This window comes from Vipera berus (assembly GCF_964194415.1).
Source record: "Vipera berus genome assembly, chromosome: 7".
NCBI classification, from domain to species: Eukaryota; Metazoa; Chordata; class Lepidosauria; order Squamata; family Viperidae; genus Vipera; species Vipera berus.
Genome location: NC_138209.1, coordinates 78,440,559 through 78,457,125, shown reverse-complemented (window position 1 = coordinate 78,457,125; position 16,567 = coordinate 78,440,559). Strand labels below are relative to the sequence as shown.

The window sequence follows — 16,567 nt, the reverse complement described above, 5'->3', positions numbered from 1 at the left end:
GGAAACGACGAAATCTTTGATTGATGACACCCAATTTTCCGAGTTGCACACTGTGAAGGCTGCTGTGTCGGGACTGGTTCCTCCACTAGGTGGCAGAAGTAGACCATTTTTTGGACTCTTGTTTGCTGCCACCTAGTGGTAACCCAGCCTAGATACCCCTCCCCTAAAAACCAGCGGGGGTTCTGCAGACTTAAAACGTGTATTGTGCAATCTGACCTGATCCTCTTTGCGTGACTTGCGTATCTCAGTCCAGTGTTAACTGGCTCAAATATAACTGGGGGTTCTGGATGTAGAAAAAGACCCCGGGCCCCAAAAGACCAGTTGAGGAAGGTCTACAGAGGTTCTCCGTCATCCAGATCATGGTTGTCAAAAAGGTGCTTTTCCAGGAGGCCACTGGACTTTCTTGTTTTTCTTTGAAGACCTTTCGCTTCTCATCCCAGAAGCTTCTTCGGCTCTGACTGGACGGTGGGGAATGGAAGTATTTATACTCCTTGCAGACAGCTAGACATTTGCCTCCTTTGAGAGTGTCGTTGAGGTCACTTGGAGGTTTTTCTGTGTCCTCAGGATCCAGGTGGCCTCAAGGACTCTCTAAAAGGAGAGGGCCTCCTCAGGGTGCCACCGGTCAAAGAATGCCGACTGGTGGCCCCCAGGGGGAGGGCGTTCTCTGTGGGCACGCCGGATTTATGGAACCATCTTCCGGTTGAGCTCCGGACGGCGCCCGACCTTTGCTCCTTCCAGTGCGATCTCAAAACCTACCTTTTCGAACAAGCTGGCCTGGCCTGATGGGATGGGGTTGGGTTTTATTAATGTGTTTTAACCTACTTTTAATGTGTTTTAACTTATTCGTGGGCATCTTGTTTAATCGTTTTTAATTTTTGTATCTTGTTTTTGATATGTATTGCCCTGTTCACCGCCCTGAGTCCTTCGGGAGAAGGGCGGTATACAAATTTAATAAATAAATAAATAAATAAATAAATAAATAAATAAATAAATAAATAAATAAATGACCAGCTGTCTGAAAGGAGTATAAATACTTCCCTTCCCCACCATCCAGTCAGAGCCGAAGAAGCTTCTGGGATGAGAAGCGAAAGGTCTTCAAAGAAAAACAAGGAAGTCCAGTGGCCGCCTGAAAATAAACCCCTTTGGGACCAGTGGAGGAACATGCAGGAAATGGCACGTTTGACAGCTGTTTCCCTGCTAGCTGGGCCAAAGGAGAAAGTGAAAGGTTCGGCCAACTTCCTTGCGAGGGCCCAGCTCCAAAATCTGGAATCTGGTGGGATGTTTTCAGGCAGGCCCGTTTTATTCCAAGCTCTTAAGCTTTTGAGTCTGAAAAGGTTCTCCAGAAATAACGACACAGTCAAGGAAGGTCAACCCCCAGGTTGAATCAGTGGAACCGTCACTATGGGGGTTTTCAAGAAGAGAATTTGTCCGGAATTGTGTAGGGCCTCTTGTGTAGAGCAGGGGGGGGGTTGGACTAGAAGACCTCCAAGGTCCCTTCCAACTCTTTATTAATTCTGTTAATTAATCAGGGCAACAGCTTGCCTCCGGACGTCGTGAATGCTCTCCATCACTGGAGGTTTTCAAGAAGAGAACGGACAGCCGTTTATCTGGGATTATATAGGGCAGAGGTCCCCAACCTTTTGGGCACCAGGGACCCGTTCGGCGGGGCAAGATTTTTCCGCGGACCGGAGGGTGCCTGGTTGGTTTTGAGTGCTGCCTGCATCCCGCGGATGGGATGCTTCACTTGTTTGTGCCGATTGGTTGCTGGCATGCCGCGGCCCGTGAGATGGAGACCCCTGATATAGGGCCTTCTGCTTAAGGAGGGGGTTGGACTAGGTGACCTCCAGGGTCCCTTCCAACCCTATTATTCCATCTTCCGTATTCCGGGTTGGAGGAGGAGGAGGAGGAGGAAGGAGGAAGAAGAAGGAGGAGGAAAAAGAAGACTACAAAGAAGGAGGAGGAAGAAAGGAGGAAGAGGAAGAGGAGGAAGAAAGGAGGAAGAGGAAGGAGGAGGAAGATGGGGGAAGAGGAAGGAGGAAGAAAAAGGAGGAGGAGGAGGAAGAAGGGAGGAGGGGAAGAAAGGAAGGAGGAGGAAGAAGTGGAAGGAGGAAGAGGAGGAAGAGGAAGAAGAGGGAGGAGGAAGAAAGGAGGAGGAGGAAGGAGGAGGAAGGGAGGAGGGGAAGAAAGGAAGGAAGAGGAGGAAGCGGAAGGAGGAGGAAAAAAAGGAGGAGGAAGAAGTGGAAGGAGGAAGAGGAGGAAGAGGAAGAAGAGGGAGGAGGAAGAAAGGAGGAGGAGGAAGGAGGAGGAGGAGGAGGAGGAAGGGAGGAGGGGAAGAAAGGAAGGAGGAGGAGGAAGCGGAAGGAGGAGGAAAAAAAGGAGGAGGAAGAAGTGGAAGGAGGAAGAGGAGGAAGAGGAAGAAGAGGGAGGAGGAAGAAAGGAGGAGGAGGAAGGAGGAGGAGGAGGAGGAGGAAGGGAGGAGGGGAAGAAAGGAAGGAGGAGGAGGAAGCGGAAGGAGGAGGAAGAAGTGGAAGGAGGAAGAGGAGGAAGAGGAAGAAGAGGGAGGAGGAAGAAAGGAGGAGGAGGAAGGAGGAGGAGGAGGAAAGGAGGAGGGGAAGAAAGGGAGGAGGAGGAAGCGGAAGCAGGAAGAGGAGGAAGAAGGAGAAACCAACCAACCAACCAGCAAACCGAAGCCGGCCCGCCTCCCCTCCTTTCGCCCGGGAAGGGCCGGGCTTGCCGAGGCCGCTTCCGGAGCCAGGGGCGGCGGCGCAGAGGCGGCCGGAGGAGGAGCGGGGAGGGCCGGCCAGGTGCGCCCCGCCGCTTGGGGTCCCCCGGGAGGGGAGGGGGGTCTTCGGGGCGAGCCAAAGCCCCCCCCGCCCCCCAATTCTGGTTTCGCAAAGAGGCTCCCCGCGGCTGGGAGGAAGGGGGGCTGCTTTGAATGGAGGAGGGGGGTCTTCTTCCTCTTCTTCCTCTCCTCCTCCTCCTCTTCCTCCTTCTTCCTCTACTTTCTCCTCTTCCTCTTCCTCCTGCTCCTTACAAAGCTACCATTGAAGTCAGCTCCTCTTCTTCCTCCTCCTCCTCTTCCTCCTCCTCCTCCTCTTCCTCCTTCTTCCTCCTCCTCCTCTTCCTCCTCCTTCTTCCTCCTCCTCCTCCTCTTCCTCCTCCTTCTCTGCCTGTTCCTTGTAAAGCTGCCATTGAAGTCATCTCCTCCTCCTCCTCCTCTTCCTCCTTCTTCCTCCTCCTCCTCTTCCTCCTCCTTCCTCCTCCTCCTCCTCCTCCTCTTCCTCCTTCTTCCTCCTCCTCCTCTTCCTCCTCCTTCTCTGCCTGTTCCTTGCAAAACTGCCATTGAAGTCAGCTCCTCTTCCTCCTCCTCCTCCTCCTCTTCCTCCTTCTTCCTCCTCCTCCTCTTCCTCCTCCTTCTCTGCCTGTTCCTTGCAAAGCTGCCATTGAAGTCATCTCCTCCTCCTCCTCCTCCTCCTCCTCCTCCTCCTCCTCAGGGCATTTTGTGAGTTGGTGATTTGTATGTCATTCTCCAACATTTTATGCCATCTCTTGTTTTGTGCCCGGCACTCAATCAGTCGCTGCCCAGAGTGAGCTCCCTTCAGTCAGATTCACTTAAGTCTCAGCTAATCCTCATTGTGGTTTATACATTTTGGTCTCCAGGTCCCGGTGCCCCCACCATGCCAGCTTTCCGGCAAGTTGGAGAGAAGCAGCTTCCTCAGGAAGTCATTTTTATGGCCTGGTCTCCCAAGAGGGACCTGATTGCCTTGGCCAACAAAGTGGGAGAGGTAAGTGGGGGGTGGTCCTATGTAAAGTGGGACCCAGGGGTGGTAGGGCCCCCGAAAAACTTGGGACCGTCTGACAATCTTCTCCAAGAGAAGACCTTGCAGTTGTGAAACTGTTGGTCTGGATCAGGCCTTTTTATGACTTGTGGACTTCAACTCCCAGAATTCTGGCTGCCTCAGGAATCCTGGGAGTTGAAGTCCATGGAAAAGGACCGTGGTTCCCCACCCCTGCTGGCTCAGGGATTCTGGGAGTTGAAGTCCATGGAAAAGGACCTTGGTTCTTCACCCCTGCTAGCTCAGGGATTCTGGGAGTTGAAGTCCATGGAAAAGGACCGTGGTTCCCCACCCCTGCTGCCTCAGGGATTCTGGGAGTTGAAGTCCATGGAAAAGGACCTTGGTTCTTCACCCCTGCTAGCTCAGGGATTCTGGGAGTTGAAGTCCATGGAAAAGGACCGTGGTTCCCCACCCCTGCTGCCTCAGGGATTCTGGGAGTTGAAGTCCATGGAAAAGGACCGTGGTTCCCCACCCCTGCTGGCTCAGGGATCCTGGGAGTTGAAGTCCATGGAAAAGGACCGTGGTTCCCCACCCCTGCTGCCTCAAGGATTCTGGGAGTTGAGGTCCACAAGTTATAAAAGGGCCGTGGTTCCCCACCCCTGCTGCCTCAAGGATTCTGGGAGTTGAGGTCCACAAGTTATAAAAGGGCCGTGGTTCCCCACCCTTGATCTGGATGATTCTTTCTTACTTGGTTCCAGCAGTTCTTGCACGAAAAGTTGTGCAAATCCATTTCCGATTTGCTTGCTGCGGCAGATGCTTTAGGAACCAGGCCAGGCAGTAGGAATAACCTGGGGGTTTTTCACTTTCCTTCTGAAGATGGACGTGACTTAATTTCCCCCCTCTCTTCTCTTAGGTGTTGCTTCACCGCCTGGCAAACTTCCAGCGCGTCTGGAGTCTGCCCCCGAATGAAAGCACGGGCAAGGAAGTATCCGCTCTGGCCTGGAGGCCAGACGGCAAAAGTAATAAATAAAACTTTTATATGAAAAATTCACTTCTGAAATGCATGTGGGAGAATTCTTACACGGCAGACCGGAAGGAAAGCGTTATGCATTTTGGGGAAAAAAATATATATATCCTGCATCCTGCTACAGTTTCCCATCTTGTCCAACAAGCTTTGCTGAAAAGCTTTTCGAAAATTTCCCGCTTCCAATAAATAATGTACTTGTGTTATAGCAGTAGGTTTTGTGTGTGTGTGTGTGTGTGTGTGTGTATGCATGCGTATGCAGGTCGTCCTTGACTTACAACAATTCTTTTAGTGACTGTTCAGAGTCACGACAGCACAACAGAGAGAAGCAACCTAGAACCAAGGAGAAATGTCCTGACATGGAGGACAATTAACCAGTGGAACGGCTTGCCACCAGAAGTTGTGGCTGATCCCACGCCAACAAGAGCCTTGTGTCTGAAACGGGACAGGTAGTCCTCAACAGATGACCACAATTGAGCTCAAAATTTCTGTTGCTAAGCTAGACGGCTGTCCAGGGACTTTTGCCTCCTCATACAGTCTTCCTTGCCACAATTGTTAAGTTAGTAACACAGTTGTTAAGGGGGATCTGGCTTCCCCATCAGCTTTGCTTGTCAAAAGTCGCAGTAGATGATCACCTGACCCTGGGATACTTCCAACCGTCATAAGTGTGAGTCAGTTGCCAAGCCTCTGAATTTTGTTCACAGGACCGTGGTGCGGTTGTAAGTGTGCAGTCGTAAGCGTGAAAAATGGTCATAAATCACTTTTTGAGTGCCGTTGTAACTTTGAACAGTCAGTAAGTGAACTGTTGTAAGCCGAGGACTACCTGCTTGTGCAGCGGGTTGGACTAGAAGACCTCTGAGGTCCCTTCCAACTCTGGTGTTGCTATTCTGTTACTCTTGTTATTCTTCCTTACTACCTCTTTCCGGTATCCTAGTATATTGGATGTGGTGTGTTGGATATTTGCTAACAGTTATGAACAATTGTAACTTTAGCCATAACGTTTATGACAAGAACATCTTCCACAAACTGATGATGATGATAAACAACAACAACACTCAATTTGAGTGTTCAGTTGACTTGAGTTTCATGTTTTATGAATACAAGTTTTATACTAAATAATAATAATAAAGTTGGAAGGGACCTTGGAGGTCATCTAGTCCAACCCACTGCTCAAGCAGCAAACCCTGTACCAATTCAGACAAATGGTTGTCCAGTCTCTTCTTAAAAACTTCCAGTGTTGGAGCATTCACAACTTCTGGAGGCAGGTTGTTCCACTGGTTAATCGTTCTCACAGTCAGGAAGTTTCTCCTTAGTTCCAGGTTGCTTCTCTCCTTGACTAGTTTTCATCTGTTGCTTCTTGTCCTGCTTTCGGGTGCTTTGGAGAATAGCTTGACTCCCTCTTCTTTGGGGCGGCCCCTGAGACATTGGAACGCTGCTATCATGTCCTTCTCTTCATTAAACTAGACCTACCCAATTCCAGCAACCTTTGCTTATATGTTTTAGCCTCCAGTCCCCCCTAATCCTCTTTGTTGCTCTTCTCTGCACTCTTTCCAGACTCTCAACACCTTTTTTACATCGTGGCGACCAAAACTGGATGCAGTTACTCCAAGTGTGGCCTTCTTTTTCAAAACGATATCGTCAAACCCCTTCCATGCGCCTTATTACCAAAGCCTACTTTTCCTCTCCTCTCCTCTTTCCTCCTCCACACTTCTGCTTTCTCATCCAGATGGATCCCAGACCTTTAAAGGAAGCGTCTTCCACGCATTGTGTGTTTTAATCCCCTCCAATTGCTTTTGCAGTTCTGGCTTTTGGGCTTGCCGATACGAAGAAAGTGATTCTGTGTGACGTGGAGAAGCCGGAGAGTTTGCATTCTTTTTCGGTCAGCGTCCCTCTTACCTTCATGTACTGGATGGAAGTTACGGAGGAAAACAGGTGAGTTGAAGGTCAGGATTTGTCCGCTGCCTTTGTGGTTTTGCCCAGCTGACTGACTGGACAAGAACGATTAAAATGGAGGACCTTTTCATCCCTTGAGGTAAAAGTTGATTTCAGCCCTGTTCTTCAACCCTTCCTGTATTTAAAAGAAAAGTCCCAAGGTTACAATTAGAATTGGCAAATATCTGGACCGCCGTCCTGTGCCTCAGGGTCACTAACCCACAATTGAGGGATGTGTCTTTGGTCTCCCGACTGCTCCAGTTTTTTATCCAGATAGTCCTTGACTTACGACAGTTTGTTTAGTGACCATTTGAAGTTACAAGGGCAGTGAAAAAAGAGACTTACGACCATTTTTCACATCGATGACCGTTGCAGCGTCTCGGTGGACAAGTGATTTACATTCGGCCGCTTTTGCAACTGACTCCCATTTATGACGGTCGCAGTGTCCCGAGGTCACGTGATCATCTTTTGCAACCTTCTTGTTATGATTCAGGGTCAGCCTGTGGGTTCGGCAGTTGGGTCGGACGATTCAGAGGAGGAGGAGGAGGGGGGTGTTGGAGAGGTTGCTGAGGGGGTTGGAGAGCTTGCTGATGAGAGCCCTCAGCCAGGCCCCTCCCACCTGGTCACGACGCAGACCCAGCTGTGTGAGCCTGACAGCGTGGATGAAGATGACCCACAGCTGGCCCTGTTCAAGGACGCCCGACGCAGGAGGCAGTCAATCAGGAGTAAACAGAGGAAGGCAATGGGGCACCTCGGAAGGAGGCAGAGAGAAGCCACGCCCTGAACTGTATAAAAGGGGAATGCGTGGGAGGGCTGGTTTGCTGAAGGCAACCGTTTGAATAGCTCCTGTTTCATGGTTTGTGTCTTGTTTTTGCTCTGTTTTATGTTAATAAATTTGGCAGGCTTAGTTCCAGCCTCTTGCCCTTTGTAAAGGGGTTGTCCCTGCCTTTTCTGCAGGGCTGGTAGTAGGCTGGTACAGAACACTTCTGACCAGCAAAGTCCATGGGGGGGAAGCCAGTTTCACTTAACGACCGGGTTGCCAGTTGAACAACTGCAGTGATTCACTTAACTAACTGTGGCGAGAAGGTGGGGGCAAAACTCACTTCATAAATTTCTCCCTTGGCAACATCCATTTTGGGCTCAGTTGAGGCCTACCTGTATTTTCCACTCTTGATTAACTTACCTAAAATGTAGCTTGTGAGGAAATTGATCAAACCTAACGAGCTGAAGAGCAAAACTCATATCCAGTTGGAATGGTTGTTTCAAGCGTTCAGTTGTGTCCAGCTCTTGTCAACTTTGTAGACGAGCGTTCTCTAAGCTAAGCTTCCTTCTGTGGTTGGATTTTCATTTTTGTATCCCTTGTGAGGTGGATGTTAGACTGGGTAGGACTTCTAGGTGTGTAGTGATGTTTTATCATTTGCACTCCAAGCAAAGATGCTGAAAAGGAACATCGGCAGCATCAACTTGTTTGATTATCTGCGGAGATCCTCCGTCATCCGGGTCATGGTGGTCCCAAAAGTGCTTTTTTTCAGGAGGCAACTGAACTTCCTTGTTTTTCTTTGAAGACCTTTCGCTTCTCACCCAAGAAGCTTCTTCGGCTCTGTCTGTATGGTGGGGAACGGGAGGATTTATACTCCTTGCAGACGGCTGGTCATTTGCATCCTTTTAGAGAGTCATTGAGGCCACTTGGAGGTTTAACTGTTTCCTCAGTTGTCCCAAAGGGGCTTTTTCAAGAGGCAACTGGATGTCCTTGTTTTTCTTTGAAGATGTTTCACTTCTCATCCCAGAAGCTTCTCCAGCTCTGATTGGATGGTGGGAAATGGAAAGATTTATACTACTTGCAGGCAGCTGGTCATTTGCCTCCTTTTAGAGAGTCGTTGAGGCCACTTGGAGGTTTGTCTGTGCCCTCTTGGTCACCCGAGTGGTGCAAATGGGTGTGGAGCCTTCTTGGAAGTGCTGAAAGGACCGTGTTCTAGACTGGAGATAGAGGATGTCCTGGCCCTCCCCCTCTTTTGAGAGAGGGCTCAATGACTCTGTCAAATAGTGCAAATGACCAGCTGTCTGCAAGGAGTATAAATCTTTCCATTCCCCCACCATCCGGCCAGAGCAGAAGAAGAAACAAAACATCTTCGAAGAAAAACAAGCACCTTTGGTATAACTTGTTCAATTAATCTGAAGAGGCATGACGTGTTTTTAAAATAACTGTTGAGTTCAATCGCCTTGGGCCTTTGGAACAGCCCAATGTCTCCTTTGCTCGCCCCTCTTTCTTGTTCCACCAGCCAGTCCTGGCATCGTAGACTTCTCCAATAAATTTGCACGCATGACATGGCCAAAGTAAATCGGACGTAGCCTTGTGTTTTCGCCTGCTAGTGAACTGTCGGGGTTTTATATAATTTAGCATCTCTCTGTTAGTTCCTCTGGCTTGTCCACGGTATGCACAATAATTTATGCCAGCACCACAGTTCAAAGAGGTCAGTTTTTCTTCAGCCATTCTTAGCCTCCAACATCACTATAGAGAAAACTACTGCTCTAGGTAGCCTGGTTTTTTTGGGTATTTGTATCAATATCTCAGGGACGCGGTGGCTCAGTGGGTTAGGACGCTGAGCTTGTCGATCAGAAGGTCGGCAGTTTGGCGGGTCGAATCCCGAGTGCCGCGTAGCAGAGTGAGCACCTGTTACTCGTCCCAGCTTCTGCCAACCTAGCAGTTCGAAAGCACATAAAAATGCAAGTAGAAAAATAGGGACCACTCCGGTGGGAAGGTAACAGCGTTCCGTGCGCCTTTGGTGTCTAGTCATGTCGGCCACATGGCCACGGAGACGTCCTCGGACAAGCGCTGGCTCTTCGGCTTTGAAACGGAGACGAGCACCGGCCCCTAGAGTCGGAAACGACTAGCACGCGTGCGCGGGGGAACCTTTACCTTTACCTTTATCAATATCTCTGCTTTTCCGGATCTTATTTACGTTAACCATGGCGGTGCAGCCTAAGGTTTTATCCTGTGTTTGATTACAGGAGCAGAACTGCCGTCGTGAAGAATCCAGCTGCAATATGGATAATAATTTAGATCCGAATTTCTATTCATTATTTTGCAATCAGCCTTCAAAGTCGGCTGTTTTGGGATGGTTGTAACCTTAACACACCTAGAAAGAGAATCGTGTTGGGGGAGGGGCGGAAACAACTAAAGTTAATTTTATTTTTTACCAGGATCTTCCTGGAACTAAATGCAAGAATTGTTCTTTTTCCTTTCAGCGTTCTCATTTCGTTTTATAACGCCGAAGACGAATCTAGCCTTCTTCTTCCTAAGTTGCCGCCCTTGCCGAAGAAGTAAGTTGTCGGGAGGGGAGAGTGCGGTTGTGGTAGTGTGTATGCAGCCACCTTCACAAGCCTTTGATAGCTGAATGAAGCCATTTTTAGAACTGAAGGCTGTGAACAGACGCCCGAATTTGTGTCCTTGATTGTTGGCTGTTTTATGATTTTAGCTGTTTTTTTTTTAAATAGACCATGTCTTATGCAAGAAGTAAGCCTGTTGAGTAGAATGGGCTTACTCCTAGGCAGTGCAGAGGCTCTGAATGAACCTGGTTGAGTTAAATAGTGTTTCAGCCTTAGCAACAGTTTATGAAAATCCATGTTGGTTTCACTGGTACAATGATAGTCAGAGATGTTTTTGGACCATACCATTCTTGGAGCACAGTTTCATGATTATAGGTCCAAGTTTGGAAGATTCATTTTTTGGAAATCTCCAGATTACCTTAGAATGGAATTGTCCAGAAGAAGTTTTGGTTTAATCCAGAGCAGGAATAGAATTAATAGACCATGTCTTATGCAAGAAGTAAGCCTGTTGAGTAGAATGGGCTTACTCCTAGGCAGTGCAGAGGCTCTGAATAAACCTGGTTGAGTTAAATAGTGTTTCAGCCTTAGCAACAGTTTATGAAAATCCATGTTGGTTTCACTGGAACAATGATAGTCAGAGATGTTTTTAGACCATACCATTCTTGGAGCACAGTTTCATGATTATAGGTCAAGTTTGGAAGATTCATTTTTTGGAAATCTCCAGATTACCTTAGAATAGAATTGTCCAGAAGAAGTTTTGGTTTAATCCAGAGCAGGAATAGAATTAATAAACGATAATGCTACTTGTATGTTGTGTTTTAATAACTGCAGGGAACAGGATGATGTTTTATCTATCCATCCATTCATCTCTCCCTCCCTCGTTTAATTAACTAACCATTTGCACCATTCCTGAATCTGCTTCTGTTTCTTTCTCTCCCTTTTGTTAATGCAGCTACAGCACCACGTCAAAGATTTTCAGGTAAAACTCACCTTCTGTTTGTTTATTCCTGAGAATCTGGAGAACAGGACACGTTTCTTTTAACTGGTCTTTTTTTTTTGTTTACTAGTTTCTAATATAAAACCCAAAATAGTGAAAAAGTAAGGGAGAGAGAAGAGAAGGGAAAAATGTAGAGAAAGGAAGAAAAGGCTTTGATTTTTGACTCCCTTTGGTGTAGTGCAGGGGTAGGCAACCTCGGCTCTTTTATGACTAGTGGACTTCAACTCCCAGAATTCCTGAGCCAGCCAAGCTGAGGGGAAAGGGAGAGGTTTCCAAGCTGAGCCATGCTGGTTCAGGAATTCTGGGAGTTGAAGTCCACAAGTCATGAAGGGGCCATAGTTTCCCCATGGTGGCTCAGGAATTCTGGGAGTTGAAGTCCATGAGTCATAAAAGAGCCGAGGTTGCCTACCCCTGGTGTAGTGGAATAAGATAATAGCATCAAACCTCAATTTTTATTTTTATTTTTACTTTTACATAGTAGTACAAACTAGCCATTTCTGTAACAACAGACCAATCTAGCTGGTAAAACTCAAAATCAAAGTTTCATTTCCCCCCCCCCCACCTCGAGCACAAAGTCCAGAAACGGTTTCCAAGTAGAAACAAAAGTAATTGTGTTTCCCCCCCCTTTAATCAAAGCAGTCTATTTAGCCCTCTCTGCTAACTCCGTCAACTTTTCAATCATTCATCCATTGTGGAAATCAAAGCGTCCTTCCATTTTTGTGCATAAAGTAATCTTGCTGCCGTCAACGTATCTAACATCCAAGATCCATTTTTTCCCCTCCCCAAGTATTTATCCATTAAACACAAAAGAAAAGTTTCTGGTTTTCGCTTCTTTTAACTGATCTTGACTATATTATGTTTTAGTGAAGAAAAATCCGATGAAATTATGAAACTCATGGGCGATGTCAGGTAACCGTGCTTTTTGATTATTTCCCCAAGGGAAAAAAAATTAGATTCTGATTGTGGCTGTCGAATTGTTGAAAGCCAGCAAGTTTTGTTTAGGAAGGGAATAAAACCACCTACAAATTCTCTTTCAGGGGGTCTCTTCCTTTGTGGGTTTGGACTAGAAACGTAGGCTGGGTAGGACTTCTGAGTGTGTAGTAAAAATTGATCATTTGCACTCCAAGCCAAGATGCTGAAAAGGGACACCGGTAGCAGTTAGGTTGATTAACTTAAAGTGGCATGACCCATTTTAAAATAACCGTTGAGTTAAAAATCACTGGGCATTTTGAACAGCAAGTTTTAAGGAGATTGGTCAAAGCTGCTGCTTTTTTTCAACTCTGTGAGTATTTCTCCATCCTTTCTGGTGCAAACTGGACCCCAAAGATCTTTGTCCTATCAAAAATGCGCCAATGATGTATTCCAGTAAAGGAGTATATTGGTAGTTCAGGGTCGAAATGATATGTCCTTGGTGCTCTCTGAGCTTGGTGGCTTTCTTGCAGATGTTTCATTACCCATGAAATTCAATGGTGAAAAAAGTAAGGTTCTGCATTTAGGCAGGAAAAATCAAATGCATAGGTATAGTATAGGTGGTGCCTTGCTCAATAGTAGTAACTGTGAGAGGGATCTCGGAGTCCTAGTAGACAATCCCTTAAATAGGAGCCAGCCAGCCCTGTGCTGCAGCTGCCAAAAAAGCCAACACAGTCCTAGGCTGCATTAACAGAGGGATAGAATCAAGATCATGTGAAGTACTAATACCACTTTACAATGCTTTGGTAAGGCCACACCTGGAATACTGCATCCAGTTTTGGTCACCACGATGTAAAAAAAGATGTCGAGACTCTTTCTAGAGTACAGAGAAGAGCAACAAAGATGATTGGGGGACTGGAGGCTAAAACATATAGGGAACGGTTGCTGGAATTGGGTATGTGTAGTCGAATGAAGAGAAGGGTGAGGGGTGACATGATAGCAGTCTTCCAATAACTCAGGGGCTGCCACAAAGAAGAGGGAGCCAAGCTATTCTCCAAAGCACCTGAAAGCAGGACAAGAAGCAACAGATGGAAACTAGTCAAGGAGAGAAGCAACCTAGAACTAAGGAGAAACTTCCTGACAGTTAGAACAATTAACCAGTGGAACAACCTGCCTCCAGAAGCGGTGGATGCTCCAACACTGGAGATTTTTAAGAAGAGACTGGACAGCCATTTGCCTGAAATGGTATAGGGTTTCCTGCCTGAGCAGGGGTTGGACTAGATGACCTCCAAGGTCCCTTCCAAATTATTATTATTACTACTACTACTACTACTACTACTATTATTATTATTATTATTATTATTATTATTATTATTATTATTATTATTATTATTATTATTATTATTATCTAGGTAACATCATCAGTGCTAGAAAGGGGGGGAGGGGTTGCAGAGAGGAGGAGGAGGAGGAGGAGGAGGAGGAGGAGGAGAAGGAAAAGGTCTGTGGGGTCCTTGGTGTTCTCTGAGCTTGTTTGTTTTCTTGCAGACATTTCATTACCCAACGCGGTGGCATCATCATTGCTAGACACTGTTATTCCCCTCAACATTATCTGCAAGACAGATATTAAATCTCATTTTTTCCCCTTTTCATTGCTGCTGGGAACTTGTTCTAAAGCTGTTGATCTTGGTCTTCCAAATGGCTTGGCCTGCTTTTTGTCTAGAAAATCCACAGTAGATTTGAGTTGAGCGCATCTCTTGGCGACATGACAGACTCTCCCTATCGTAACCTTGGCAGCAGCACAGGGGGTTTTATTAGCTTAACCGCGGGCACTGATTCACTGAAGAGAAACATTGTAAAATGGGGCAAAGCTCGCTTCACAAATGTCTCACTTAGCGACAGATTAAATTTTGTCATAAGTTGAGAACCACCTGTGTACACGTCTCCAGAGAGGGCTAACACAGATCTTTTTGCTAACCAGACTGCATCCATGATTGCCTTCTTTCTCTGTCTCCTTCTCTTTCTTTCTCTCTCTTTTTTTTTGTTTTTACAAAAAATCCTTTTCTGTGTAGGCTTAATGCCCTCGTTCTGGGAGGCGTCGATGGCTTTATTGAGATCTATGCTTACGGAATGTACAAGATTGCCACCATAACGGGGGTACGTGGTTCCTTTCACTTTCAGACTTGTTCAGCAGGGGGGAGGGGCGAGAGGGGGTAAGTAAAAAACGTTCTTCCCTTCAGAATCCCCAAGATGCTTTTCCAAAAGTCAGCTGGCCTTTCTTGGTCCTTTTTTTCCCCCCTTGAAAACATTTCGCTTCTCATCTTGAGAAGATTCTTCCGTTCTTCAGAAGAGAAGGGTTCTTCTTCAGAACGGAAGAAGCTTCTCGGGTGAGAAGTGAAACGTTTTCAAGGAAACTGTCTTGAAGGTTTAATAAACTTCCGAACTGAAGAAGCTTCTCGGGTGAGAAGTGAAAATATTTTGAAGATTTAATAAACTTTGAAAGTGAAGAAGCTTCTTGGGTGAGAAGCGAAATGTTTTCAAAGAAGCATTTTGAAGCTCTAATCAACATCTGAACTGAGGAAGCTACTTGGGTGAGAAGCGAAATGTTTTCAAGAAAGCTGTTTTGAAGGTTTAATAAACTACTGAACTGAAGAAGCTTCTCGGGTGAGAAGTGAAAATATTTTGAAGATTTAATAGACTTTGAAACTGAAGAAGCTTCTTGGGTGAGAAGCGAAACGTTTTCAAAGAAGCATTTTGAAGCTCTAATCAACATCTGAACTGAGGAAGCTACTTGGGTGAGAAGCGAAATGTTTTCAAGAAAACTATTCTGAAGCTCTAATAAAGTCTGAACTGAGGAAGCTTCTTGGGTGAGAAGCAAAATGTTTTCAAGAAAACTATCCTGAAGCTCTAATAAAGTCTGAACTGAGGAAGCTTCTTGGGTGAGAAGCAAAATGTTTTCAAGGAAAAAAAAACCATCCAAGACAGCCCAGTTGACTTTTGGGAAAGCATCTTTAGGACAACCCTGATCTGGATGATGGAAAATCTCCACAGACAGCTTCCCTCAGAGCTTTGCTTGGCAGCCGGATTCTTTATTAGATCTTCAAAATGGTTTCCTGCTTCCTTCCCAGCTGAAAAGACAGAGGAGGGACAACGTCTTGACAATTTCACACTCATTAAATTGTTGGATTGGCATCCTGCTCTAAGCAATCTTTTCCCTTTCCCACGTCGCAAGTTTTAGATCCAGCTGGAGAATAGTTTATTTTGCCTCTTTAATGTATTGGATAAAAATGCCCGGTTAGTGTTTCTTTTATTATTATTTTTTTTAATATAAATGGATTCAGTCACTCTAAAGCGAAACCCTGCAGGAGCCGTGGCAATAAAACCCTTCAAAATCACCGTATTGTTCAGTTGAAACGAGATTCTTTACAGCCAATATATCGAGCAATTGCGATGTGAGTTTCAGTGAAGGATAAACTCGCCGTTTATGAACTGATTACAGGCAGTCCTCAACTTAACAGCTATTTGTTTAGTGACCATTCAAAGTTACCACAGTACTGAAAAAAAGGCACTGGTGACCCCTTTTTCACACTTACGACCGTTGCAGCGTCCCCAGGGTCACGTGATCAAAATTATCAGAGGCTGAGCAACTGGCATGTACTTACGACTGTTGCAACGTCCCAGGGGGTCAAGACCTTCCGACAAGCAAACTCGGTAGGGAAGCCGGATTCACTTAACAGCCGTGTTGCTAACTTAACCCCTGCAGTGACTCACCTAACAACGGTGGCAAGGAAGGTCCTAGATTGGGGCCAAATTCGTTTAAAAATATCTCGCTTGGCAACCTTAAATTTGGGCTCTGTTGTTATGTTCGTAAGTTGAGGACTATCTGTAGCCCCCTAAACACAGCAGAATAGACAATAAAGAGGGAAATAAAGAACCGCAGGTTTGTCGCCCATGATTAAAACTACCAAGTTTTGATCACCGATGATGAATTGCACTAATGACTAAGAGAAGAGAAGAGAGACGAAGAAATTCAACAGCTTGCACTTGTGAACGGTTTTTAACCATGAAGAAAATGTGGTTTATCGTTTTTGCCACCCTCTTGTTCCAGGTGAGAGGTTCCTGCCTGGCCTTGTGCTTGTCGAGTGACTTGAAGTCGCTTTCAGTTGTGACAGAAGTAGACACCGGTCCGGGCGGAGATCCGGAAATAACCTACTTCCAGGTGAGCAGGACGCTCGGGCGCTTCCACCTGAACGGTCATTTGATTTCTCACGGAAGCTATCAAGAATTTTCCAGGTCTTATTTAGATGAGACCGTCTGTCTGTCTATATCATCTATATCATCTATGATCCATCCATATCTATCTATCTATCTATCTATCTCTACCCATCTATCCATCCATCCATCCATCCATCTATATCTATCATCCATCCATCTCTCTCTCTGTCATCTATCATCCATCCTTCTATTCATATCTATCTATCTATCTGTATATTAATTATTATTATTAATTTAATTTCTATACCGCCCTTCTCCCGAAGGACTCAGGGCGGTATATATCTACCATCCATATCTATCTATCTATCTATCTATCTATCTATCTATCTA

General features: G+C 46.1%; 1 protein-coding gene across 2 annotated transcripts in view; it reads left to right on the top strand.

The window, feature by feature from the left end:
- Positions 1–2,454: 2,454 nt before the first annotated feature.
- Positions 2,455–16,567, top strand: part of ANAPC4 (anaphase promoting complex subunit 4) — a 36,744-nt gene continuing 22,631 nt past the window's right edge. The window contains exons 1-9 of one of the 2 annotated variants that reach the window (XM_081332792.1): positions 2,455–2,804; positions 3,661–3,785; positions 4,690–4,795; positions 6,600–6,732; positions 9,979–10,053; positions 11,012–11,038; positions 11,921–11,965; positions 14,035–14,119; positions 16,071–16,181. In XM_081332792.1, coding sequence (XP_081188918.1) covers positions 3,678–3,785; positions 4,690–4,795; positions 6,600–6,732; positions 9,979–10,053; positions 11,012–11,038; positions 11,921–11,965; positions 14,035–14,119; positions 16,071–16,181 — 690 coding nt within the window. In that variant the 5' untranslated portion in view covers positions 2,455–2,804; positions 3,661–3,677. The remainder of the gene's footprint in view (positions 2,805–3,660; positions 3,786–4,689; positions 4,796–6,599; positions 6,733–9,978; positions 10,054–11,011; positions 11,039–11,920; positions 11,966–14,034; positions 14,120–16,070; positions 16,182–16,567) is intronic. The other variant, XM_081332791.1, reaches the window with a different exon arrangement.